Source organism: Antechinus flavipes, chromosome 1 (assembly GCF_016432865.1).
Source record: "Antechinus flavipes isolate AdamAnt ecotype Samford, QLD, Australia chromosome 1, AdamAnt_v2, whole genome shotgun sequence".
Classification (NCBI taxonomy): Eukaryota; Metazoa; Chordata; class Mammalia; order Dasyuromorphia; family Dasyuridae; genus Antechinus; species Antechinus flavipes.
Window position 1 is genome coordinate 551,642,550 of NC_067398.1, and position 26,370 is coordinate 551,668,919.

General features: G+C 34.9%; 1 protein-coding gene across 4 annotated transcripts in view; it reads right to left on the reverse strand.

Annotated features, from left to right (window-relative positions):
* Positions 1 to 20,949, reverse strand: part of PHACTR1 (phosphatase and actin regulator 1) — a 635,610-nt gene extending 614,661 nt beyond the window's left edge. The window contains exons 1-3 of one of the 4 annotated variants that reach the window (XM_051970672.1): positions 20,885 to 20,949; positions 20,075 to 20,196; positions 18,141 to 18,275 (exon numbers count right to left, since the gene is read on the reverse strand). In XM_051970672.1, coding sequence (XP_051826632.1) covers positions 18,141 to 18,216 — 76 coding nt within the window. In that variant the 5' untranslated portion in view covers positions 18,217 to 18,275; positions 20,075 to 20,196; positions 20,885 to 20,949. Of the gene's footprint in view, positions 1 to 18,140; positions 18,276 to 18,568; positions 18,672 to 20,074; positions 20,663 to 20,884 lie in introns of those variants that run through there. The other 3 variants (XM_051970675.1, XM_051970671.1, XM_051970673.1) reach the window with 3 other exon arrangements.
* Positions 20,950 to 26,370: the final 5,421 nt, after the last annotated feature.

Here is a 26,370-nt window from a genome sequence, read left to right on the forward strand (position 1 = left end):
AGACCAGGCAAGAGGTACAAACTATACTATACTTAGAATACAAAGAGACTTTGGGTGAATGTTCTAAATCTTAAGCTTTACTGCATCTGTGAGATGATAGGTTTAATCAACCCCTTTGATTCTGTTTGCTCATCTCGAAAGTGGAAACTATTTTTGCACTTTCTAACTTATATTGTTGACAAGAAGATTGTATTTTATAAACCTTGAAAAGTACTATATGAGTTATTTTGTTTCCATAATCATCAACATTGTTCAGGTTCTTATTGCCTCATGCCTGGAATATTGAACTAGCCTCCTAATTAGTCTCCTTCATTTCACCAAATTAATCTTCTTTAAACAATTTGGTCGCTTCATTCCCTACTTTTAAAAAAAGCCTTCAATGTCTTCATCACCAATAAAATTTCTAAATTCCTTTGTCATGCTTTCAAGATCTTTTAACAATGCATTTTCCACCTTCCCATTTTAATCTCACCTCTTACAATTCCCTTACATGTTTTCTTCAACTAACATATATAGGTTTTAATTTCTTTATCTACAAAATGAAAGAGTTGAATTTGAAAGACTCATTCGAATTCTAACAGGCTACAATTCTGTAAACCATTCCAACTAGGCATTGATCCTTCCAACTGTCTTATTCATTCCTTTGCATGTCTCCTTTGCCCTTACATATGACTAGAACATGTATATCTTCACTCCTGCTATTCTACTCTCAATTCTATTCTTCCCCAATGAGCTTTCTCCTTTGAACTTCCAAAGCACATATTTACACCTGGTATTTAGTAAATTGGAGAATGCAGTAAATATAGAAAATATATTGGCTTTGGAGTCAGAAAATCTGGGTTTGAATCTTTGGATCTGGTACCTTGTAGGAGTTGGGTCACTTTTCTGGCCTGCTTTTCCTTCATCTGTTGGAATAAATGACCTCCTTCCTAGCTTTACTTCTGTTATGTATTACCTTGACATAGTAACTAATGATGATGTGTATTAGTTTTGTCTGGACAATGAGATTGAAAGCTCTTAGAGAATAAAGATTACATATTACATTTATCTCAAATTCCCCTAACCCTGTTATGTTCTCTTCCTCATTTCTGTCTCTTAGAATCCCTGGCTTCTTTCAAAACTTAGGTCAAATGCTACTTCTGAATACAGATAAAGAAATTGAGAATCCAAGTAAGGGAATTGTAGGAGGTGATATTAAAATGGCAGAGAAAAATTTCCTTGCACTTGAGCTTCCCATTCTTTCAATATTAAAGATATTCAGGAAAATAACAGCCTCATTCTGAGTTTATTCTTCTCCCTAATAACTTAACATAATTTGCTATGTATTACATTCATCTAGATTATTTACTTAGTTACAATCATGGGTGGCTTTTGAAAAAAAAAAGAAAACAAATGCAACTTTTCTGTGTGAATCTTAGCTTTTAATACTTTCCCATTTCATGTGGTTATTTTTTCTTCTTTCTTCAAAATGATTACATAAAATTACATAAAATTAAATCTTTTAAATTTACCTTCTTCAATATCTTTTACTATTGTTTTATCTGGTCCCCTTACCATAATCTTTTCTACTTTTTTAAGCCATAATTATACATTTCACCCTTTCTGATCATCCTTTTTTCTTAAAAGTAACCTTGTTGTTTAAGTGTAAATCCTTCTCTCCTATTCTATGCTCTTTATTTGGGGTCTACAATCCACATATTTCTAAATCTCTTGACTTCTGAGATACTCTTAAGAATCTTTTATCCTAAAGCATCCTACAATATGGAGTAATGAGAACTTCTCTAGCAGTGGAATTAAATATAAGTAGCAAGGTAGTCAAACCATTTTTATTCTAAGGTTCCTTGAAGTTTTAAAAGACATTATTTTTAGAACTTCTTATGATATGCCTCTAGGCATATTTTATTCTCTAAGTTTAAACTTTCTCTTTTGTTTGATAAACACTTGACCAAATTAGGTAAATAATATTCTATCTCTAGTATTCTGTAGAAATTTCCTACTATCTCTACTTTTAAATAATTAGCATATAGATAGATATACAAATGTGTGCATGCATATATATGTGTATATTCACACACATACACATATATATTTTCACATAGATACATTTATTAAGTTATAAATGTATCTGTATATATATGGTTTGAAGAGTTTTTTCATATACATTCATTATTTCATCTGAACTCACACATCCATGAAGATCAGATTAGAAAAATTAGTATAACTATTTTATAGATTTAAAAAAGACATTAAAAAAAATCCAATGTATCCCAGCTATACAGTTAGTAAATGTCAAAGGAAGTCACCAATATCCTTGGAGTCAACTTGAAGTTAGGCATTTGGGGTCTGTGAATTGGTATTCAGTGCTAGAGGAAGAATATGAAAGGCTATCAATGGCATATGGCATACTGGGGTTGGGCGTTGGAAGAGGGGCATGGTTCATTCTGCAATTACTCACTTTTTGCCACTTTGAAATGTTTCATAGAGATACATTTACTAAATGAATAAAATTTATCCTTTATAGTAATGATTTTAAATATGCTTATGAATTTATAAATCACTTTATAGTCTTACCAGGCTTCCTAAGAAAGAATAATTTAACCTCTGAGAAATTCAAGGTTATTATGATCACCAGTTATCTTATCATATTGTAACTCAGTACTTTTCTATCTTCCCTATATTTTATTATACCTTACTATTTGTTATTTCTGCTTTGTGTACCTGACTCTAGCAGTCCTTCCCTTCTAAAAGTTTTATGATTTTGGAGAAGCTCCAGCAACAAGATCTTGACTGTTGGTCACTGATAATAAATTTCTCATTCCTTTCTGGCAAATCTACTGTAGTCTGAATAATCATATAATCAGGGCTACTAAAATTGTGGGTAAATGATGACTTAATAAGTTATTCAGGCTATGAATAGATTGAGGTATACTTCTAAATAGTAAAGTATAGGCTTTGTGGTAAGTATTTTAGTACTTAGAAACATTAAGAAAACCCTTTTAATTTCATGGATTGTGTCCTGGATGGTTGAAACTGGTAAAAGGTTACCCTTTGTATAATTAGAGTATTCTTCTAAATAATAATTACATAAAGATAAAGGATAAAGTCTGGGTTAGCTCTTGACCTTTTAAAAATGAAAATATTTTAATTGACTTTGTTTGTCAGTCAAATAAAGTATTGTCATAGGCAAAAATGAAAAGTATATCTATTAACTTCTGGCAGCACAAATATACTCACATACATATACATATATGTATTTGCTTTATATACAAGTAATATACAAATATATACAAATAATACAAAAATATACAAAATACTATAATATATGTCTATATATGCTAAGAAGTGTGTATGTATGTATGTGTATATATATGTATGTTTATATATATATGTATGATTACATATATATATATATAAAAGGAAATGTTTAAAGAGCTATATCATCAGCAGAGAAATTACTTCCAAATGAAAGAGATAAGGTATCACATGAATAATGGAAGACTTCAAAGAGAAAGTAATAACTAACCTATGCTTTAAAGGATGGAAAAAAGTCAATTGATGGGCGTCAACTTGACTAACTAATTAACACTGATTAAGTATCTACTTAATGCAAGCCTCTATGTTTTGGGAGAAATAAAGTCTAGACAATAATAATAATAGCAAATAGGTATATAGTGCTTATTATATGGCAGGCACTGTGTTAAGGATCCTACAATTACTATTTCATTTGATCCTCATAACTACTCTGGGAAATAGGTTCTGTCATTATCCGAACTTTACAAGTGAAGAGACTGAGACAAAAAAATAAAAGTTGTGATATGTCCAGAGTGACATAGCTAGTAATTGTCAGAGGCTGAATTTGAACTCAGGTCTCCCTATCTCATATCTATTAGATGTGACACTTAACCTCAAGGAACTTAGAATGAGTTTTATAGAGAAAAGACAATATAGCTAATATAGTTCAAGTAAAGGAGTTATTGGGTAGCATTTCATTATATGTGCCTGAGATTATCTTCAAAAAGCCAACAGAGCCTATCCCCTTCATTCTGAGTAAGCCAAACTGCAGAAATTCGCCTTTCCTTTTTAGAGTGGTCTGATCCCGTTTTTATATCTTTAAATTCTCATGTGAGAAAGAAAAAATAGCTATTGTTAAATTATTGTGAGAGAAAATAAATTAAATCATGCTAACTAGACATATTGAGAGAAATTGAACCCTAAAGTTCTATGATTTTGGAGAAGCTCCAGCAATAAGATCTTGACTGTTGGTTGCTGATAACAGATTTCTAATTCCTTTTTGGCAAAATCAGGAAATGATAGAAATCCTAAATTTGAATCTTTACTTTGTAATGCTATAAAAATAACCAAAAGAAAATTTGAAAACAATTACAATACAAATAATTTTAGTGTTGGAGGAGAATAATATAATAAATAATAATAAAGTATCCTCGGGATAGAGTTTGAAGAGTGCCTGTTACAGAAACAAAGCCCTGAGCAGTTTTTTTTTTAATTATCCAAGAGTTACTTCTCTATTTATCCAACTCCATAGAATTTTAGAACTTTAAGGTCCTAAGAAGTTCATCTAATCTGATTCCCTCAATACACGGAATAATAAATCAGTACCCAGAAGATGGTAAACACTTACTTGGCTAAAAAAGTCTAAGAGATAGGACAGAAATCTCAGATCTCCCATTTCTTAGCCTTAGAGAGAGAGAGATCAACTTGCATCATTGGAAGCAACATGAAAAACAATGAGGTACCAGGTCATTACATTTTGGTCATTTCATATGAAACATATGGGTATCCAAAAATTTACATTATTTCTCCCTGAAAGCTACAAGACTAAGAGGAAAGCTCTTGGCATTTTTGAAGGGCTCTCTAGATTTTCAGAAGGATGTAGGAAAGATGTAGATCGATTATACTCTTCAGTCTTGAAGAAAGTAGCTACATGGACAAGATCATAGATCCATCAGAGTTTTGAGGTATTTGAACTCTGTTTCTGGGTGATTTCCCCTTCTTCTCCCATCAGTACTCCCTTTCCATTTCCTTGACCTTAGGCTACTGAACCCCAAACAAGAATGTGCACATAGAAATTCTCAGTTATTTTCTCTTATCAGAGGGAAGCATTCATGTGAAACATTTCCCAAAGCATAGACTTTCTTGCTTCCCTCCATTAGTCAGAGCTAGGTTCAGAACATACTGGGCATGGAGAGAGGGAACATAATATTTCAGTGACAATATGCTGAACTTAGCTAACAAACCAAATAAAAGATTCTTATTTTATATGTTCAAAATGACCATTTGTGATATATTGTTCTTTCCCCAAACTTATTATTGGACATTTTAAGTAATAAAAACAAGCTATAACCTCTGATTTTTGTGCTTTTTACATGTTATCCTTAATGAAATGACTATAATTAATGAAATATTGCCAATCTGAATTTTAAAGTTTAAAAACTGAAGCTTAGATTAGATTAGCTGGCCTCTGGGGCTTCTTACAATTTAGAGATACAATCTATGACATTTTAACTTCAGGTCATATAAAAGTTTCTTCATATGTATAAGTCATGACTTGTCCTTAATGATATTCTCTTTGTAAAGAGTATTATGCTCTTGTGCTAGTATATTTGCATACAATATATTGGAATTCTGGCCTGAAAACCAGAGGCACTGTTTTGGAATCTCATCTTGGATCCTTCTCATAGAAACCCATACTAGCAATAAAAATAGCTGATTTGATATAATTCTTGACATGTCAGAAGTATCATTTGTACTTCATGATAATACCATTGAATATTGCAGATATTAAATACCATTTCCATTTTGCAGAGGAAAAAAATGAGACTCCGAGGAATGAAATAAATTGTTTTGGTCACACAGTTAACAAATGATAAAAGGAAGCATCAAACTTAGGTCTTCTTGATTATAAGTCCAGATTTCTTAGACCCACTGTGTCAGTGTGGAAGAGGACACCAGATTTATGATGGAGGGATATGGGTTCTATTACTGACTTTTTATCACTAAGTACATAAGTTTTACTTCTTTACGCTTAATCTTACTTTTCTCATCTAAAAATTAAAGGAATTTGGCTAGGTTAACTTCTAGGGTTACTTACTCCCAGGTTGAAAATTCAATCATTCGCTGAATTATTTCTTTAAATATGGGGTCAGCATTTCTTAGGGTAAAATGAGTAAAGAAGAAACTAGATAAATAGAACAAAGGCTCTCCTTGCCTTCCTCTTTCCCTCCCTTTCTCTCTTCCTCTCTCTCCCTTTTCTTCCCTCCTCCTTCCTTCCTTCTCTCTTTCCCTCTCTTTCCCTGCCTCCCTTTTCTTGGTTAAATATCTTAGTACATTTTACTTAAACTGATTTTACCCTCCTAAAGTTCTCTTTACTATAAGACACTAATTTTCATTACATTTCTTTTTAACATTTTGCAGACTGGTTTATATTCTAAACTGGGGTTGCTTTTGGCAACCATTTTTCTCCATTTGGCAAGTAAATTAGATGTTTACTGACTAAGATATTTTGTGGTATCTTTTGATCTCCTTGTTGTGGCAATTAATTTACATTTGTTATTCTTCTTGATGAACGTATTATAGTCACATTCAATGTCAACTTAAACAATTGTTTGTTTAATTCAAGATCCAATTATACTAAATTGCACTAACTATCCTTTTTTCATTTTTAAAAAAGTTATTTTGAAATTTGAATCTTTGCTATGATGAGATGATCAGATTGTATATGGCAAATAGCTGACATGGATAAATCCCACATCAATAATAAATTTTTGAGAGAGGTAATTGAGCCTTTTAATGATTAACATTTGTAGGTTTCTAGATTCAGCTAACAGAAATATTATATTCACATTTTAAATATCAAAAAGTGTAGAAACAAAAACATATGAATATATGTTCCTGGGCACTTTTTTCTTTCTTTCTTATATGATCTCTTGACCCTAAGGAATATACATGTACAGAGATGGGTGAGCTATTATAGCATTTATGGTAAGTTTCAAAAATATTTTCTGCCAATTTTGAGGCCAAAGTTCTGGTATTTATTGAAGGAGGTAAAAGGATTAAATTGTGCTATGTAAAGCAATTTCTTTCCATGCCTGTCACCTATCAAATTTAGTCACCAAACAGTGCATAATCAACGAAATGTAACAGAAGATCTTACAGTGTGGTTTCAGAAATAAAACAAGATCTATTTTTAACCAACTCTGGCTGAATTTTTTTCTTCTCTTTCATTCTGCAACATGCTATAGACTTATCAAGGTACATTTCTCCCCATTTCATTAGGATTTATCAACAACTGTTAACTTAGAATTTGGGGTTTAATGAAAGCTTGCTACAATTTGAAATGATATTGATACTTTCAAAAGTGTAATTTATGCACACATTTCAAATGGACTTGCCATTCTGAATTTATAAGTACTTTCAGCATAATCATTAGAAAGAAAAGGAAGCTAATTCATTTAAATAAACCAAAATCCAAGTTGGAGCCAAACTGCATTCACTTCAAGCATATTAGACTGTATCAAGACTCTACTGTAAGAAAGCTAAAATGGCAGAGTAGAGCAGCCTTCCTAATTAAACTGTCTCAATATTCTTCTCCAAACAATTTTAGGCTAGCACAGCAAATAGAATTTAGGAGAGACCTAGCCAACAAAAGGTCAAAATGAGACATTTTTCCAGCTGAAGACAATTTAGGAGAAGACAACAACTTCCTAAGCTGGTCAGCAGTAGAGGTCTGTGACGCTAGAGTGAAAGTTTGCTTGGAGCACACATGACATTAGCATTGGTATGAGGCTGTAGAGGCAACCAGAGTGGTGATAATACTGCAATGAACAACTCTCAGCTATGATATGGTAAAGGGCTAGGAGAAGTGATCAGAAACATATTATCTAATTGATCAGAAAGAGATTAGATAGAATTCTGAGCTGACACTGGGCACAGGACTTGATGCTGCTTGGCAACTTCATTACCCATTTTCACTTTTAGGTCACATTTTCAGGGCAGAGAGAAGTTGCCATACATGGTCAAAAGAACTAGTTGCAGTTGTAGGATAGAGAAAAGTACTAGTGCTTATGGCTGCAAGGTTGCCATAAGCTGATCCTAGGAAACCAGAGCACAAACCAGGAGAATTGTGAACCACATCTCTTTCCAGACCACAACACTTTAGAAGCATCAAAAAAATGTTAACTCCAAAAACTGTGTTTGAAAATAACAGCACAGAAGATGTCTGAATCCTTGGACAATGCTAATTCCCACTTAAGTCAACTGAGCCCAACTTTAAACATAAAGTTCATGTTCAAGAAATAGGCTAGGAGAACAAATGAGCAGATGACAACAATAACAAAATCTCACCATAAAAAAGCTATCATAGCAGCAGAAAACATCAGGATACAAATTGAAAAGAAAATAATGTTCAAACAGTTACAAGAAAAACCTAAAAAGGAAAAAAAATGTATTTAAATTACTCACAAGCACAATAAAAAATCTGGGAAGTGTTAAAGAGAGAGATAATAGTGGTAAAAGGAAATTTGGGGAAACAAATGAGAATGATACAAGCAAATTATAAAAAGACAACAGCTCAGTAAATACTAAAGACACAACAACTAAAAAATAGAATTAAGTTAAGGATAAAAGAGGCATATTGAAGAAAAAAGCTCTTTAAAAGTAAAATTGACCAAATGGAAAAAGAAGTACAAGAACTCATTGAATAAAACTATTTCTTAAAAATTAAAATTGGACAATTAGAAGCTAATAACTACAGGAATATCAAGAAGCAATAAAAGGAAATCAAAAGAATGAAACAATAGAATAAAATGTGAAATATCTCATTGGAAAAACAACTGACATGGAAAATAGATTGAGTAGGAGACAAATTAAGAATTATTGGGCTATCTGAAATCCATGATCAAAAAAAAAAAAGAACATAGAAAAGATATTTGAAGAAATTTCAAATGAAAATTGTCCCAATATCTTACATCCAGAGGGTAAAACAGAAATTGAAAGATCCCACTAATCATGTCTGAAAGAAATCCCAAAGTGAAAACTTCCAGGAATATTATAGCAAAATTCCAGAGCTCCAGGTAAAGGAGAAAATATTTCAAGCAGCCAGAAAGAAACAATTCAAATTACATGGAAGCACAATAAGGATCACAAAATTTTCATGGAAAGGATTGAGGGCTTGGAGTGATATTCCAGATATTTGGTAGTAAGATTACTACCAAAAAAAACTATCCAGGAAAATCTGAATTTAATCCTTCAGGGGGAAAATGAAAGTTTAACAAAATAGAGTACTTGCAGGCATTCCTGATGAAAAGATCAAAGCTGAAAAGAAAATCTGATATTAAAATATTACTCAAGAGAAGCACAAATAAATAAACATGAAAGAGAAATCATAAGGGACTTAATAAGCTTTAACTATTTAAATTCTTATATAGGAAAATGATAAATATAACTCCTAAGAACCTTGTCATTATTAAGACAGAAATTTACATTGACAGAGGGAATGGGTATGAGTTGATTTTGTTAAACAACTCAAAAAAAATCTCAAAAGAATGAAAGGTTAAGAAGTAGGGATGGACTGGAACAAGGAAGAAGGAGGAAAATTATCTTATATAAAAGAGGTATGCAAGGGAGAGTTTTTACAGTGGAAGAGAAATGGATGGACAACACTTGAACCTCATTTTCATTGGAATTGGTTCAAAGAGGGAAATAATGTCAAATTTTATATAGCAAGTTTCTTTGATAAGGGCCTCACTTATCAAATCTACAGGGAACTTAGTTAAACTTAAAAAAAGAGCCATTACCTAGTTAATAAATAGTCCAAAGATATGAACAGTTTTCAGAAAAAGAAACTAAAAGCATTATAATAGTCTGAAAAATGTTCCAAATCACTAGTGATTATAAATTAAAACAATTCTGTAGTATTATTTTACATCTATCAGGTTGAAAACATGATAAAAAAAGAAAATGACAAATGTTAAAGGGGATGTGGAATAGTATGGTTACAGAGAAACTGGGGGAGATTTATATGAACACATAGTGAAATGAGCAAAGCTGGGAGATCATTATATACAATAACAGTAAAATTGTAATGATGATCATCTATAAAATACTTAGCTACTTTGGTCAATTTAATCAATTTAAACAAAGGAATTGTATGAAAAAAATATTACCCACCTGTAGAGAGAGAACTAATGAATTGTGCATACTAAAATATAATTTTTCTATTTTCTTTATTTCTCTTTTTTTGCAACATGGCTATTATGAAAATATTTTTATCATAATTTTGCATGTATAGTTGATATCCTGTTATTTTTCTTCTCAATGGATGGGGGGGCTGGAGAGAGGATTCAAAACTCAAAATTTTTTAAAAAATACTAAAAATAGCTATTTTTAAGTTTAAAAAATCTCATCTAACCACCCAAATCTCCACCACTCAAAGTAGCTAAGGACAAGATTTATATTTTTCACTGAAGTCCTTTTCTTATCCTGCATGACAGTTGGGACGAGTTCCTGAGTTCTTGAAGGTTCTGTCAGTAGGCTTCAAGCAAAGCCTTAAAGGCTTCAGGTATCGGCTCCGAGAAAACTGTCACTAGAAGACCAGTTTAGCTAAGTCCAAGAGACTTATAACAATAAAGTTGCTAAAAAGTGTTTTTTTTTGGGGGGGGGACACAGAAACTCAAAAGCATAAAAGAGTTATGATTTCTGTGGAATAGAAGGAATACCTCTAAATATTTTGTCTAGGTATACCACATAGGGCAGCTAGGTAGCATAGTGAATAGAACAAATCCAGTCTCAGTCATTTATTAGCTGTGTGACCCTGTCAAGTCACTTAATTTTGTTTATCTCAATTTCCTTATTGCTAAAAATGCACTGAAAAAGGAAATGATAAACACTGCAGTGTCTTTGCCAAGAAAACCCCAAATTAGATCATGGAGTCAGACATGACTAAAACAACTGATCAAACATAGAGAATTCCACACTCACAGAACCTCAAAGTGATAAAATATGATAGATCCTATTCTCTAGAATAGAGAATTTTGGACAAACAGTGTAAATGAACCAAGAATTTAATAGGAAAGGGAAAGCAGATTAAATTCCCTTTAGCAAATTGTAAAGTTTCTTTAATATCCTCAGACTTTTCACATAAATTATTTTTATCATTTTATACTAATATTCTGCCTGTGTCATTGGATGACTGAGAATTATAGAATGTTGTAATCTCTGAAAAATTAAAAATGACAAAAAAGAGCATGGAGAGGCACATGGTGAGTATATACAGGCTGCAATATGTAATAACTCAAGAATATAGAAATCAACAAAAAAAAAATAAAGGATGCTGTCACAGGAATGAATAGTTTAAAAGAAAAGAGGATACTGGTATGATCATGAGGTGAAACTAAAGGATAAACTGGATTTACTAAATTTTCCATTAATACTCTTCCAACAACAGGAGAAAGTGAAAAAAAATCAATCAATCAATATTTATTAAGTACCTCTATGTGCCAGGCAATAGATGCTACAAATACTTAAAAAAACAAAAAATAATCTGTGCCCTCAAGGAGTTAACAATGTGATGGAAGGAGAAACATACAAATATTTACAATATATTGAAATATATACAGCGTAAGTTATATGCAGGATGAATGGGAAATAATTAGCAGAGGGAAAGCTCTAGAATTAAGAGAGTTTGGGAAAGGTTTCTGTTGAAAAAAATGTTTTTTTTTGTTGGGATTTAACAGGAATTCAGGAAGTCAGTAGGTAGAGCAAAGGAGGGAAAGCATTCTATGGATGGGAAACAGTCAGAGAAAATACCTGGAGGTGAGTCTCCAACAGCCAGGAGGCCAATGTCAATGGATCAAAGGTATATGCAGAGAGTAAGGTATAAGAAAATTGGAAAGGTAAGAGGTGGTTACATTGCAAAATGTTTTGAATGGCAAACACTGCTTTTTATCTTTGATCCTGGGAATAGTAAGTACTCACTGCAATTTACTGAATAGACATACAGACCTATGCTTTAGGAAAATCATAATAGTGACTAAATGGATGATGGATTGGAGACCACCAGCATGCTATGGCAAAATCAGGACATAAAGTGATGAAGGTCTGAATTAAGATGGTGGAAATAGTGTCAGAGAACAGAAAGTAGAATATTCAAAAGATATTGCAAAAGTGAAATTGTAAAACCAACAGATTTTAGCAACATATTGGATATGGTGGGGGATGGTAGAGGAGGGTTAGAAAGAGTAAAAAGGGGAGGATGACTTCTACACTTTGAACTTGAGAAGCTAAGAGGATGATATTGCCCGCTCCACTAACAGAGAAGAAGGTACAGGGATTACAGAGAAAGATAATGAGTTCCATTGTGGACATATTGGACAATCAATTCAAGATGTCTGAGAGGCAACTGGAGCTATGAGATTAGAGACCATCATTTTAGCTTAAAGACAGCTAGGTAGCACAGTGGATAGACCACCAGCCTTGGAGTCAGGAGAACCTGAGTTCAAATCTGATCTCAGATATTTACTAACCGTGTTCTCATGGCCAAGTCATTTAACTACCAATTGCTTCTAAAAGGAAAGAAAGAGGAAAATGAGCATAAAAATAATTACTAGATCTTTGGGAGTAGGTGAGAAAGGCTCAGGAAAGAGCTATGATTAGAAGCTGTGATTTGGAAGAAATCTAGGAAAGCAAAAAGAAGGAGCAGTCCCATGATGGGAGAAGAAGCAGGAAAGACTTGTGTCTTAAAAAACTGGAGAAAAGAGAGTATCAAGAAAGAAGAAAGTGTTAAAGACTTCAAAGAGGTCATGGAAAATGAGAATTGAGAAACAGCTACTGTATTTGGTAAGTAGAAGATTATTGATAATTTTGAAAAGAACAGTTTTGGTGGAACAAGATCTGCAGCAGGTTATTAGTGAGTTAGAGAATGGGAAGAGAGAAGATAGGAAGTACCTATGGTAGATAAATTTTTCTAGGAGTTTAGTTACAAAGGGCAGGAGAAATATAGGGGTGGAAGGATCAAGTGAAAGTATTCTGAGAAGAGAGAGACTTGGGTCTGATTTTAGCCAGTAGAGAGTGAACTAATAGAAAAAATTTAAAAATGAGAGAAAGAGAGAATGACACAGGGACTAATCTGTTGAATGAAACAAGATAGAATGGGAGCACCTGAACAATTAGAGGGATTAGCTTTATTAAGAAGTCAGGCCACTTCTTACTGTGAGAAAAAAGATTTAAGAAGATATTGGTTAGAAGGCACTTGAGTGGTAGAAAAGGAGAAAGAGGGGGAAGGAGGGAGCTCATGGTCAATGACTTCAATTTTATTTTTTGTAAAATATGAAACAAAGTTTTTATCTGAGAGAGTGGGGAAGGGTGACCCATAGGAAGTTTGCAAAGGGATTAAAAGGTTTTCAAGAGTCATGTTAGTGAGTTGATAAAGGAGATATGTATGATAGGACTGCCTAGCATCAGTGGCAAAATTCCAGGAGAACATAGATAAGAACTAGACAGAAAGGAAAGAAGTGAATGGGATACTCTGCACTGATGGAAGAAACATCTACAATTATGAGATAATAAATCCAAGAGCATTTGAAAACTCCCCAAAAGGGAAAAAATAGGACAAGAGAATATATAAGCTTGATGATGATGTGTTTTAAACCGTCTATTCAGAAAATCTTGAAAAGAGTAAGCTGCCCTTTAGGTGCTAGTTTCCTCCACACATGGCCCTGACAACTCTCACACAGAGGGTGGCACTGAGATTTTTTTTCCAGAAAGCAGATTTGTTTGCACAAATGATGAGTGGGAATTCTCTCCTGAGCACCTGTGAATTGTTTATGCTAATTGGGTTATGGTTGATGATTGCTGTGTGGGTGAAATTTTAATCCACTATTTCTTGGATGCATTATGAGAGAGTAGGTGTTTATTAATTGATTGGAAGTATTTTATTGCCTTTCTCTGTCATTTTCTCTTCTCTCATTTTTATTTCTCTACTTATGAATCCTGAATCGTTGGAAATAGCAAAACAGATTCTTGCTGGGGCCAAAAAGTCAGTATGCCATAAAAGGTTTTGTTTGGGTAAATTGCAAGGCACCAGAGCTTTAATCCAACAATAATGGGCAAGGCCCAAAGCATTCTATTGGCACAGCAGTGAGCCCTGGCATAGCCCTGTGTGTTATTGACTGATTGGCCAGTCTAGCCATTATTTGTCATCATCTCCCTCCTCCTCTTCTCCCCATCATACTGAACATTCCATTCTCTTAAAGATGGGGTTAAAAAGATTGGTGTGGACAATTAGAAATCTAAAACAGACCAAGTAGGAGGACAGGATGCAGAGAGAATAATGTATTTGGGGGAGGGAGAGGAGTGGGCTAATGACTTCTTGTGAATCATGCAAGAAAGGCTAAAAATTTAATTTTAAAAATAGTTTGAAGGCCCTCATCAAAGAAACCAGATGGTAAACAATATAGTCACATACAAATTAAATGGACTACAGAATAACAAAAAAAGGTAAAATTACACCCCCCAACAAACAAATTCCTAATTCATTTTAAATGTACTTAGATATTTCAGTGACCTGTATTTTCATAGGTACTACCTCCAACAGTGAATATGACATCTGAGACACACCTTTGATTCATTGCATCTCTTGAACCAATGAAGTATTCTCTGTTCCTGGGACCTCTTACTCCAATTAGAGGATGCAGTGGTCCTCCTGGATGCTTCATTAAAGAAGGTTCCTATTTCCCACCACAAGACATTCCTCTGGTTGTCTCTATCAGGTCCTCATTCTGGGTACCTCTTCTTGCTTCCCAGTTCTCCAAATTTTCAGTTTCCCTTTAATGTGTTATCTTTCCCATTAGAATTAAAGTTTCTTGAGGTCAGGGACTTTTTTTGCATTGTATTTATATCTTTGAATATAGCAGAGTGCCTGGCACATAATAACACTGAATTAAAGCTTGAAGACTGCCTATTGCTGTTGACTTGCCCACATGTCACTTAACATACAGAGAGTCTCTTGATATTTCACAGATATAAATGAAACACTCAGACTATCTTTCAGCTGGACTTAATCAGCTGATTTCCCAGTCACTCATCTGTCTAATTGCATCTTTTAAGCAACCTCAGTTTTAAAATTCTTATTGTAGTCAGAGTCAACTCATGCTAATCATTAACTTTAATGCCATAAAATAACCATCTTATTTCATACACATACATGTAATTGTGTATGTATGTATAGAGAAGACTGGTCTTCGAGTTCAAATCTAATCTCAGGCACATACTAGCTTTATGACCCTGGACAAGTCATTTTATCTCAGTTTCCTCAGCTGTAAAAGGATACTTTTCTCACAAGGCTGTTTTGAGGATGAGATACTATTTGTAAAATGCTTTAAAAGCCTTAAAATTGAATGATAGAGAATGATTGTATTGTGGAATTGGAATCATACAGCAAGTCCTAGGTAAGCTATATAAGCATAGGTAAGCCCCTATGCTTTTGAGTCTCAGTTTCTTCATTTGTTAAAAAAAAAAAAAGGCAAGTTTTTAATAACGCCTTTAATACTCTCTTCACTGGATTGTCATTGACCAAAAACAAGATAATACATAGAGAGTTCTTGGCAAATTTAAAAATGCTATTTGCTTATCTTCTATTATTATTTCTGGCTTGGATGAACAAAGCACGGTCATTGATGATCAGCATATCTTATCCCCAACTCAACCTTTATGTTCACCTTTCCCAGATATTTCTTCAGAGAGTCTCACCTAGCCTTCTTAGGGCCAGCAAATTGCTAAACACTATATTTGCCAGGACAAGATTAGGTTGGAAAAGGTGATCATTAAAAAGGGACTGCTGATCAGTGCCCCTCTAGCAACAGCATTTTTCTATTTCCTGCTGCTGCATAGCACAGTGGCGCTCTCTCATTCAGTTGGATTGAATTTGATGGAACAATGTGCAGAGGGGTGCATTTTTAAGTGTTACTTCCCTTTTTATCTTTTTTCTCAGCCTCAAGAGAGACCGGTACAGAGATAAAGTTGATGGGAGGATGAGGGGAAAGGCTAATCCTAACATTACCTCCCTTTACTCCCAGCACAAACTTAAATTCATATTTACTTTACTAGAACTTATTTGGCTGAGGATAGGGTGTAAAGAAGATAGTGCTATACAATACAAAAAGAGGAAAGTTGCATAATTAACATTATGTGATAAAAAGACAGAAAACACATACAGGGAACAATTAGATTAATTAAAGATTTTGGGAATCCTCTTTCCCAATGTTTCCCACAATTGAGAAAAGCCATTAAAAGGAAGTGGGGGGGGGGGACTCTCAAACACTTAAGATTCAAGAAATATTGGCAGGAATGAGAGGCAATGGTAGAACATGATTAATGATTGGAAGTCCTTCCCTATGCAACCTGGGCAGGTAGGTTGCACAGTGGGTAAAGCATTGGTCTTGGAATAAGAAAGACTCATTTTCAAGAGTTCAAATCCAGCCTCATTTACTAATTGTGTAATCCTGGGCATTCAAGTATGTTTGCTTCAGTTTCCTCATCTCTATAATGAGTTGGAGAAGGAAATGGCAAACCACTCCACTATTTCATGGCAAAAAATCCCAAGTGGGGTCACAAAGAGTCAGATAAGACTGAAAACCATCAAACAATAACAACAACAAATTGTGATAACACAATGTTTAGGATTATAAATACATAAATGTAACTGGGAAGGGACCTTAGGTCCCATTTGGTTAATCCCTTTTATTTTATAAATGTGGAATATAACATCCTCAAAGAAGAAGTGACTCATCAAGACCACACAATATTTGAGGTAGATTTCCAACTCAGCATTCCTGGCTTTAGGATATGCTGTGGATAATCCTCTAAAAAATCCCTCTGTGTTTAGCTAAATTTTCAGGGGCTAGAAGGCAATTGATTTCTGCCTGCCATAATTTAGAATTCTCCAAATCCAGAGGTAGAAGGGACTGAAAAGCTGCTGAGTCCAACTCCATCATTTGACAAATTATGAAAGGGAGGCTTAAATAGCCTAAATAATCTTTTACTAAAGCTTGAACTAAATAATCCTTTAGTTCAGATATAACAAAGTTATAAAAGCAACTCTGATCTGGAGCCCAGAAAAGAGACATTACCTTTATTCACACCTATAAACTATGGATGAAAATTCCTTTCTCCCTTTTCTCTAACCAACATTTTAGACATCTAAACATTTGGCAGAGCCTTGTTGGTGTTCTCTGAAAGGTAGAGTATTTGAGACTCCTGTCGTTCAGGAGTTTAGATAAAAATGCCCTGATTTCTTCTGAGATGGACATTGTTTCCATGTTCTATTTGGGGACTATAATTATTGTTTCCATTTAAAATATTGGCAAGCAGATTCCCAGAGGATAGTATCATTGATCTAGATCTGGAAATGACCTCAGAGGCTTTATAGTTCAACTCTTTTTTTTAACAACTGAGGAAACCAAGTCCTTGAGAGATCGCATACATAATAAATTGAAGGTCATATAGATAATCAGTGTCAGAGGAAGGACTTGAATTCAGGACCTCTGACTGCTGAGATACTGCTCCTTCCCCTGTATATATTTACTTGTTCTGTTATCAAGAGCTGCATTCTTTATTAGTTACCTGGAATGCATTATTAATTCACTAAAGAAGAATGACTTAACGTATCCAAGAAAAATAAAGGTAAAAAATATGAGCTCAATTTTTTTGGTTCCTAGTGGCTCCTTTACAATCAAAGTTTCTTATTCTCTAGGTCAATGTGATGAAAATGACACCTCTTTCCAGATCTAGTTAGCACTCATTACTAAAGCCTCCTAATTGCCTATGATAAAGGAGCCTGTGATTAATAATATCAATAATATGTCTTGAAGGGAAGGAATCTCCTATTTGAGATCTTAACAGAAAAGCACCATTTTCTGAGAGACTGTATGAGTCAGAGCTTTCTTCCTTCCCTATCACCCCAGTGGCTCTGGACATTAATGGGATAAATGTTGGCAATATTTAATTAGTACCCATTTTCAGATTTCTGAAATATACCTTAAAGTGGTAGAGCTTTAACCATCTTGTTAACCACCATTGATACTAGGCAAACATGTCAGGATTTTCTTGCCTTTCTCCCCTATGATTACCTTGAGCTCCTTGACTGTAGAACAGTCTGTGAGCAGATTCAACATCCAGAAAGTAATCCATCTTTGGGTAATCCATCCTTGATAATATAAATGTGCTGTTTCTTTAGTTTCAAGGAGAAAAATTCAGCTCAGTTCCTAGAGGAAAGAAAAAACATATTTACAAAGTCAAGCACATTAAGAAAAAAAAAAACAAAAAACAAAGCAACAATCACCACTCTCTGGAACAAAACAGGTAATCATTAAGGCATTTCATCTTCTATCCCCAAATTCCCATTTCCAAAGCATGCACCTTAACTTAATTTTTCTATTAGGAATTTAAAGATTTAATCAACAACCAAATAAATATAATATAATCTGATAACAACATTAACAAAGACTGAGCCAAAGGAACAGAGACACTTGACCAGTTCTTCCTTGCTATGCAATACCTGTCCACAGACTAGAAATTCACCAACTACTGAGTTTTTCAAAAGATTGTTTGATAGTCAGCAACATTAAAAGAATGCGAATTGTTCTTATCACTGAGTCTCAGTGAAATAAGCAGGCAGGCTGAGTGTTCCCTAGAAGCAGCCAATGTGCCTTGCCTGTGAGTAAGAGAGTCCTCTCAAAGGCAACATTGCCTTTATGACACATATTGGGACATATTCCTAACAGGAGTGTTGGGCTTGTCATCCCTTCCTGACATTCTCTTCAACATTAAGATTAGTCATTGAAGTGTATCAAACAGCATTCTGCCTTTAAAAAAACCATTTGGAATTTGCTCATTAGAAACAATCAGTTTTCTATTGTAGAAACCACACTTAAGCTACCTGTTATTGAAAGCTAGTCTGTCACCAGCTAATAAACTTCATTAAGAAACAATCAGCCTGTTAGTTTTTCCTTTTAAGCATTCTTAGTTATTTCTTTGCTGTTTGCACAACTGAAGAATCCCAATTTTAATAATACCCTTTTTATAGGAATCAATAAGTTGCAGTCATTAAGATCACACTTAGAAATAGCATCCAATTGCTTTTCCCACCAGGAACAGGGGAATTTTAATTTAGAAAACCAATTCTGGTGAGAAAGAACTTTGAAAATGCCCCTACTCTTCAACTTTTGCTTCATTACCTACCCCTAAAGCAGCTTCTCTATACTGCCCAAGACCAAGAAGCAACTCCAGAATAACCAGTAGAGACAGCTAGAGGAGTTCCAAGCCAGGGTTCTTTGATCTCACTAAATATTCCCAGTGTAAGCAAATAATTTTCAATGTACAATTGGAATTATTATGAATAATGCATGTCATCTCTCCAACTGGATTTCCCTTGTCAGAAAAAAAATGGCCAGAATGTTACCTTAGCAACAGAAAGTGATGCTAACATTTGCCTCTGTATAACTAAGGTTACCAGGAGAAATCATCTTTTTGCTATTTAAAACTTTGTCCAGAAGAATAAAATAAAATCTGTGGCCAGTCATCAAATAAATCTATTTTTTCTTCTAGTCCCTTTGCAAGCTAGGGCTAAGAAGTGTCATTATGGTTAACGAAAGGATTTTATTGTATCTAATAATTTACTTTTATTGCTTTAAGTCCCTTGTATGACTTGCAATTACAACCCAAAGAATGTGGAATGATTTCACAACAAACATCATGGAAATCCCATCAAGAAATGGTTCAGTGACCACCTGTTCTTATCTTTCAATAGACTATTTTAGCTCAAGTACATTAAATATTTTCCTGTTATCATTAATACACAGATTAGCCATAAGCATCTCATACAGCCATAGGATTTTCTTTCCCTCTGCAGATCAGTCACTGCACAAGAGCTTTAAAAAGCTACTCGATGGTTCCCAATCATTTGAAAAACAAAATGCAATAGAGATCTAAATGATTTCCCCCTAAAAAAAAAGACACAAGAAAAAGAGACAAGAAAGGAGTCTTAAAGTTAGAAGGTACTCACCAGCAGTTATGGACCCCCTTCAATCATGCTGCAGTGCATGGAACAGAGCTGTGCACTACACCGGAGCCTGCCAGCCAAAATGAACAGTTTCTAATTTTCCCTTCAAATACGATCCAAGAACACTGAGAAAAGAAAAATGATGGATTTGCCTATTTTATATTATGATGAAATGCAACCTTTAAGTATGAGATCTAAGCTGAAGTGCTTTTTTGAACACATCAGACTGCTAATTTGGGAAAATGGAAAGGTTTTGTTTTACTGTCTTTTATATATTCTCTCTGCTACCCCCTCAATTTAATTTGCATTTGAAATTATTCTTATGTCTCCACTCTTCTCCAAGGTGTGGAGCACTTTCTAATCACGACGGATGTTGGTATGGCTTTGTGCAATGCCACTTTCTTTCTGAGCTGTAAAACAAGGTGAGTAATTATAATTGCTAGTTATTTTCAAAAACGAGGCATAAAGCACATGTTCCTTTTCTGCATCCTGCCCTTTTCTTTCCTTTTCCCTTGCTTGGTCAGAGTTCTACTGCAAATCATTTCCTAATGACCATTTAGCCATCTCTTTGACCATAACTGAAAAGACCTAAGTAACTTCAAGGAGGTGCCAGAGAGCTAAGACTGGAGAAAAGCTTGTTATTCTATAAAATCACCCACAGAGGCAGAACTCAAAACTATGTCATTTGACAGCAAATCCAGTGCTTTCTCCACTGTATAACTAACTCTGCCCTCTTTTCCTTGAATTGTTGAGGCACTTCCTATTCCATGTCAAAGGCCAGATCTATTGAAGATTTTTTATAACCTGATTTACCTTTTCTTTGCTTACTGAATCTGTTTCAAGGGAAAGTATTTGTAGCTTAATTGCTGAGGAAAAAAGCTACATTTTTGGAATCTCTCCGAAAAGAGTGTCATGACAAGCTAAAGCTATGGCAAGTGTACCACTTACCTGGGGCTTCTTGCCCCTCCTTGAGACATATCCTGATTGCATTAGCTTGTGGCCACCCTAACCAATCAGAATGAATTATGTAACAGGTTGGTGATTATTGAGATAAGAGTAAACCTACCAATCATAAGCCCTCTTGTGGCATAGAACAGATATGGACTCAAAGTACTCAAGAGTGTTGTTTAGGGTCCAAGGACTCGATCTTCCAGGCTTGTCTTTCTTCCCAGCCAAAAATTGAGACATACTGAGCACTTGACATTTATAAGAGAAGAGAGCTGTCTGCTGGTTTCTTTAGCTTACAGTAAGGTGTGGGCGACAGGTTCTGAACTCTTTATTGTGAATCTAACTGAGATTGTAGTGACTCATAGGAGGGGAGAGAAAGTGGTGTGTGTGTGTGTGTGTGTGTGTGTGTGTGTGTGTGGGTACTCCAGACCTGCTGACAAGCTGACAAATACTAAATATTAATGTGAATATAAGTGAATGTGCTATTGGAAAAAGGAAGGACAAATGGACAGTAGAAAAATAAAGCTTTTCCCACCCCAAGGAAATTGGAGAAAGGACAGTATATGTGGTAGGAGATGAGAATAGAAAAGCTACTTAGATACATAAATAAAGCAAGTGTGCTTCATCCAAATTTAAGGAAAATACATTATAATAAAAGCAGGCAACCATACAGATGCACTTTGATTTAGAAAGCTCTCCTACACAAAAATTCCAAATTGTGATATGAATACTTTTTGAAAATAAAAGATTTGCTATGTTTTTTGTTTCCCTCCCCCCTTGTCTCTTTTCTCTCTTCCTTCCTTTTCCCTCCCTCCCTCCCACCTTTCCTCCCTTTGCTTTCTTCCTTATCTCTTTCACTTCCATCTGTCCAGACAGAGCTATTCATGAGCCTGATCCATTAAAGTGCATAAGTTTTACTTGATCAGTTTCTGGCCTGAATTGCTTTGACCATACTTAGGCTACCTGTTGGCTGTGGGGTATGCCATATTAATTCAAATTTATGTGGATACCCCATCAGCTTAGCTCTTTGCATCTCAGCACCACGAAGCCCAAGAAATCCACTTGTCTTATTCTCCCTCAGAAGCTGGGATCATAGATGTGTTCCACCATGTTTGACTGTTATGTTCTTTTAAATAATTTCAAATAGAATTTTACATGTAATTTGAATTCCATTGAATGACAGCATACACACTAATTTCTCCTCAATTGCTCTGGGAAAAAAGTTATATTTTTCTTCTCTCCATTTGTCTTCCCTTTCTCCAATAACACATTCACTTGTGTTCATATTAATACTTGGTGCTTCTTAGCTCATCTTTTGCCTTTTGGATTAGAAAAGATATCAATATTAGGAAATACCAAACAAACTGCAGGAATGAACCTCAATAGTTTGTCAGTAAAACAATCTGTTCAGTTGAGCTCATGCATATAAAATATTTTTATTATAACCAAAGGTAAGGAATACTAAAGTTTATTTTGTAATTCATTGTCTAGTAATAGGACTAGAAACATGGAAAATACAAAAAATACGTCATACTAAATATAGAAATAAACCAAATAACTACTCTAAAGTATTAGAACAGTGCTTATATAGAAACTGTTAGTTTGGCTATAAACTTCACCAAGGAATCATCCATTAAAAAAAGTTAACCTAGTTTTATTCTGTGAGAGTCTGTACTCAAAAGATAGATATAGATATATAGATATAGATGTTGACAGGGGTATGCTGCAGTAATAGATATAAAGATAGATAATGATATAGGGTATGCTGAAGCCAGTATGAACTGACCCATGAAAGCTGATAGTTAAATTTTTAGAGTAAGCATTTTGCACCTCAGAAATTGGTTAATGAAATAAATCAGGACTTGTTTTTATTGTTTTGCTGATTGTTTTGACCTGATCTATAGCCTCATTGAGAAGAGGAGCCAGACTTTTGTCTGACTAAACTTCTGCTTCAACTTCTGCTAAGTGTATCTCCTAGAGGAAGGCCTCAAGGAGAATGGGATCCTTATACCTATCCCAAAGTAGCTTGGCCTGAAGCAAAGTCTTTTTTTTTCTCTTTTGTACCCATATGATCTACAGCCTCATGTAAGAAGAGGAAGGAAAACTTCCTTTGGTCTAAAGTCTTCCACTCAATGCTGCACTTTGTTCAGGAGGGAAGATTGCTAGTCCAGTGGAACAACTATGTAGGACAACACAAGACAATTTCTCACTCTTGGTGCTCTCCTCATCTTCCATCTGGGATTTGGAGAACTTCTGGTGCAAAGAGGAACAACCTTTTTTCTAACTTCAGACATTTTATTTCCTCCTCTGTCAGCCCATTAGGGAAAAAGAATAGTTATTGGGGAGTTGGACTTCCATTTCTTGCTATACAATTTCTGGTCTAATCTCTCACTTTCAGAGGGAAAAGAAGTAGTGAAAAAGAGCTTTCCATTTTACCAGCTGCCTTCCATCTGCTCTATTTGTGTCCGTTCTCCTTTGGGAAGAAGACTGGCACTTTCCACTAAATGATGAATATTCTCACACCTGGTCATACCACACACGTCCCAGTGACAATGAACACTCATAAATTACTATCCAAACCCATTCCCCTCAACCATTTTACCTCAAAGTTCCAACCAAAGGACACCCATCCTTTCAACTATGCCCTCTATAATGCCTGTTCCAAAGACCACAAACACATCTTCATCTTAGTTTTTTTTTCTTCTGTAACTCCTGTCTTTTAACTTTTGCTGAAACCAGGATCCCCCAGATGACAGCACTCTCTCCATCATTCTTTCCAATACTGGCTACACCTTCACATATTGCCTTAGGTGCATTGATTTAAAAGGGGGGGGGTAGTGAGAGAGTTGGAACTCTCCTTGCCACTTTCAGGTTCTTTCCTGTCTCCATCACTTAGTAACATCTCCTCCTTTAAAGTTCATGTAATTCATATGTATCATCCAATCAAAATTCTGGTGGCAGTTGTTTCCAGGTTTCCAGGTCTCTCCTTTTCCTTTCTAAATGAATTTGGTACTTAGCTCATAATTTTTCTCTCCTCTCCAACTTCTGTCCTCATATTTAGAGACTTCAAAATACATATTAATTTTTTCAAACATCCTAATCAATTCAGTTTCTCAACATCCTTACTTCCTGTGACTTATTCCTTTCCATCTCAAGCACACATAAGGATGATTATATCTTTGATTTTGTTATTATAGACAAATGCACTACCTCCATGTTCATAAATTCTGAAATTGACTTCTCTGATCATGATAGATAATTTCAGCTCCTCTTCTTGACTTCCCTTTACAGATTTTCTCTCTCTCTCCCCCCACTCTCTCCCCCAGATGGCAGGTTGACCAATACATGTTAAATATGTTAAAGTATAAGTTAAGTACAATATATGTATGTATGTCCATATATATGTGTATATATATATGTGTATATATATATATATATATATATATATATATATATATATATATATATATATGTATATATACATATATACTGTGACCTTCAATCCCTGGATCAATTCTTGCCGAGGTCATTACCCTGCACCATTCATTCTCTCCTTTTTGATTGACTTGAGACCTTGGTGAAGCAGTTAATTTTTATACTCTCCTTCTCTCTTGAGTTCCTAAACCCCTTATTATTGTTGATTGTTCCCTACCAGGCTTCAGCCTTGCACCATTCTCATTCCAACCATTTGTTACTTTTACTTCTACACATCTGGTGCTGAATGAAAAGTGGAGAAAGTCAGGCTAGCATTATCTTTAACTAAGCCTTTACTGCTTTGAGACAATACTACTCTAAATCCCTTTACCAACTCAATATCCCCCTTTCCACAAAGGTTGTTCTAAACCTTTTCATCCCTACTTATACAAATCCTTGATTCTTTTGTGAGGGCAAAGTAGACCATATTTTACAATTCTTACCTAGCCTTAACTAATAAATCTGTGTTGCCTCAGACAGTTTGAGATCTTGAAAAGAAGTTAGCTTTAAAAGGCCCAGGTTTTCCACTGCATCCTGGACCATAGCCAGTCTTCCTGACCTATATCTTGCCACTATACTTTGAGAGTGGGGCTGATGACTTTGCACAGTTCTGCCTCACTTAAATTCAGTTCACATGCAAGTCAAGACATCACTTTCCTGATGTCATTGATCCTCCTTCAGAACAAAGGACAAACAACAACAATCAAACTCAAACATCTCATGGCTCCTTCTGCTTCCATCTTTTTAGCAGAGAACTTTGTCTTATATTTTACAGAAAAAAATGAGGACATTCACCACGTACACCTTTTATTCCTGCTTTCTTATCTTCTATCACTTATAAGTTGCCTTCCACTATATCCTCCTTCACCCCATGTCATACAAAGTTGACAAGAGGAGCCCTGAAACTCTCTCTCCCTCCCTCTCCCTCTTGGACTTCGGGGGAAAAGCTTGGGGAACTCCCTCAGAGAAGCTTTACCCTGAGAGACCCACCCCAGGGAATCAAGATTAAATGGTTTCATTCTCTTATCTGGGTAGGATCCTACTTAGCCTGATCTGGAGATGGAGATTTCTTTCCAACTCTATTGAGTTGGAGATTTGTCTAGGGGTACTCATTCAATTTGAAGATTCTCTATTCTGATTCCAACTCAAACTGCTCCCAGCCTCCACCAAGTGCTACCCATATAACAAGCTTCCTTCAGCTCAATTCTTTTCATGCAGCCAAAAGCAGGAACCTTTCTCCCTTCTTGGCATAGTTGCAACCCTCTACCCACTGAAAAGACATTCTTTTTTCAGCATTACTTCCTCTTTATCTCTCTCACTTCTTTCCCTAACATGATCCTGTTTACCTCTTTGTTGAGATTTCTCTGCTAGATCTTTACTTTTCTGTCGGGACCCTGCCACTAAGGAAGTCAGCCTGCAAAGCTGACTTCTCAGTTCTAATAATAAACTTCTTTTGCCAGTTTAACTTTTCGGGTTCATAAATTCATTTACAAAGGACCTGTGCTAACTAGAAGGAGGTTCCCACAACTCCCTGTCTTGTACCAAACCTCATCAAAGTGGTCACTTCTTACCAAAGTTAACCCCTTTACCTTTACAAGCAATCCCATCCCATTTTGTTTTTTCCAAAAGATTTCTTCTCTCTGTCTTGTGTCTTGGTTATTTTTATTTTCTCACTATCTATTAGATCTTTCCACAATTGATTACCAACATGTCCATGTCCCTTCCTTCCCATCCTTAGATAATCCTCACTTGATTTTTCCATCCCAGTTAACTATACTATTTCTCTTCTGTCCTTTGTAGCTAAACTTGAAAACTATGAGCTCAATAGAGACTTCCCTTTGTTTTCTTCCCTCTTTGTGGTTGTCTTTGTTCATCTT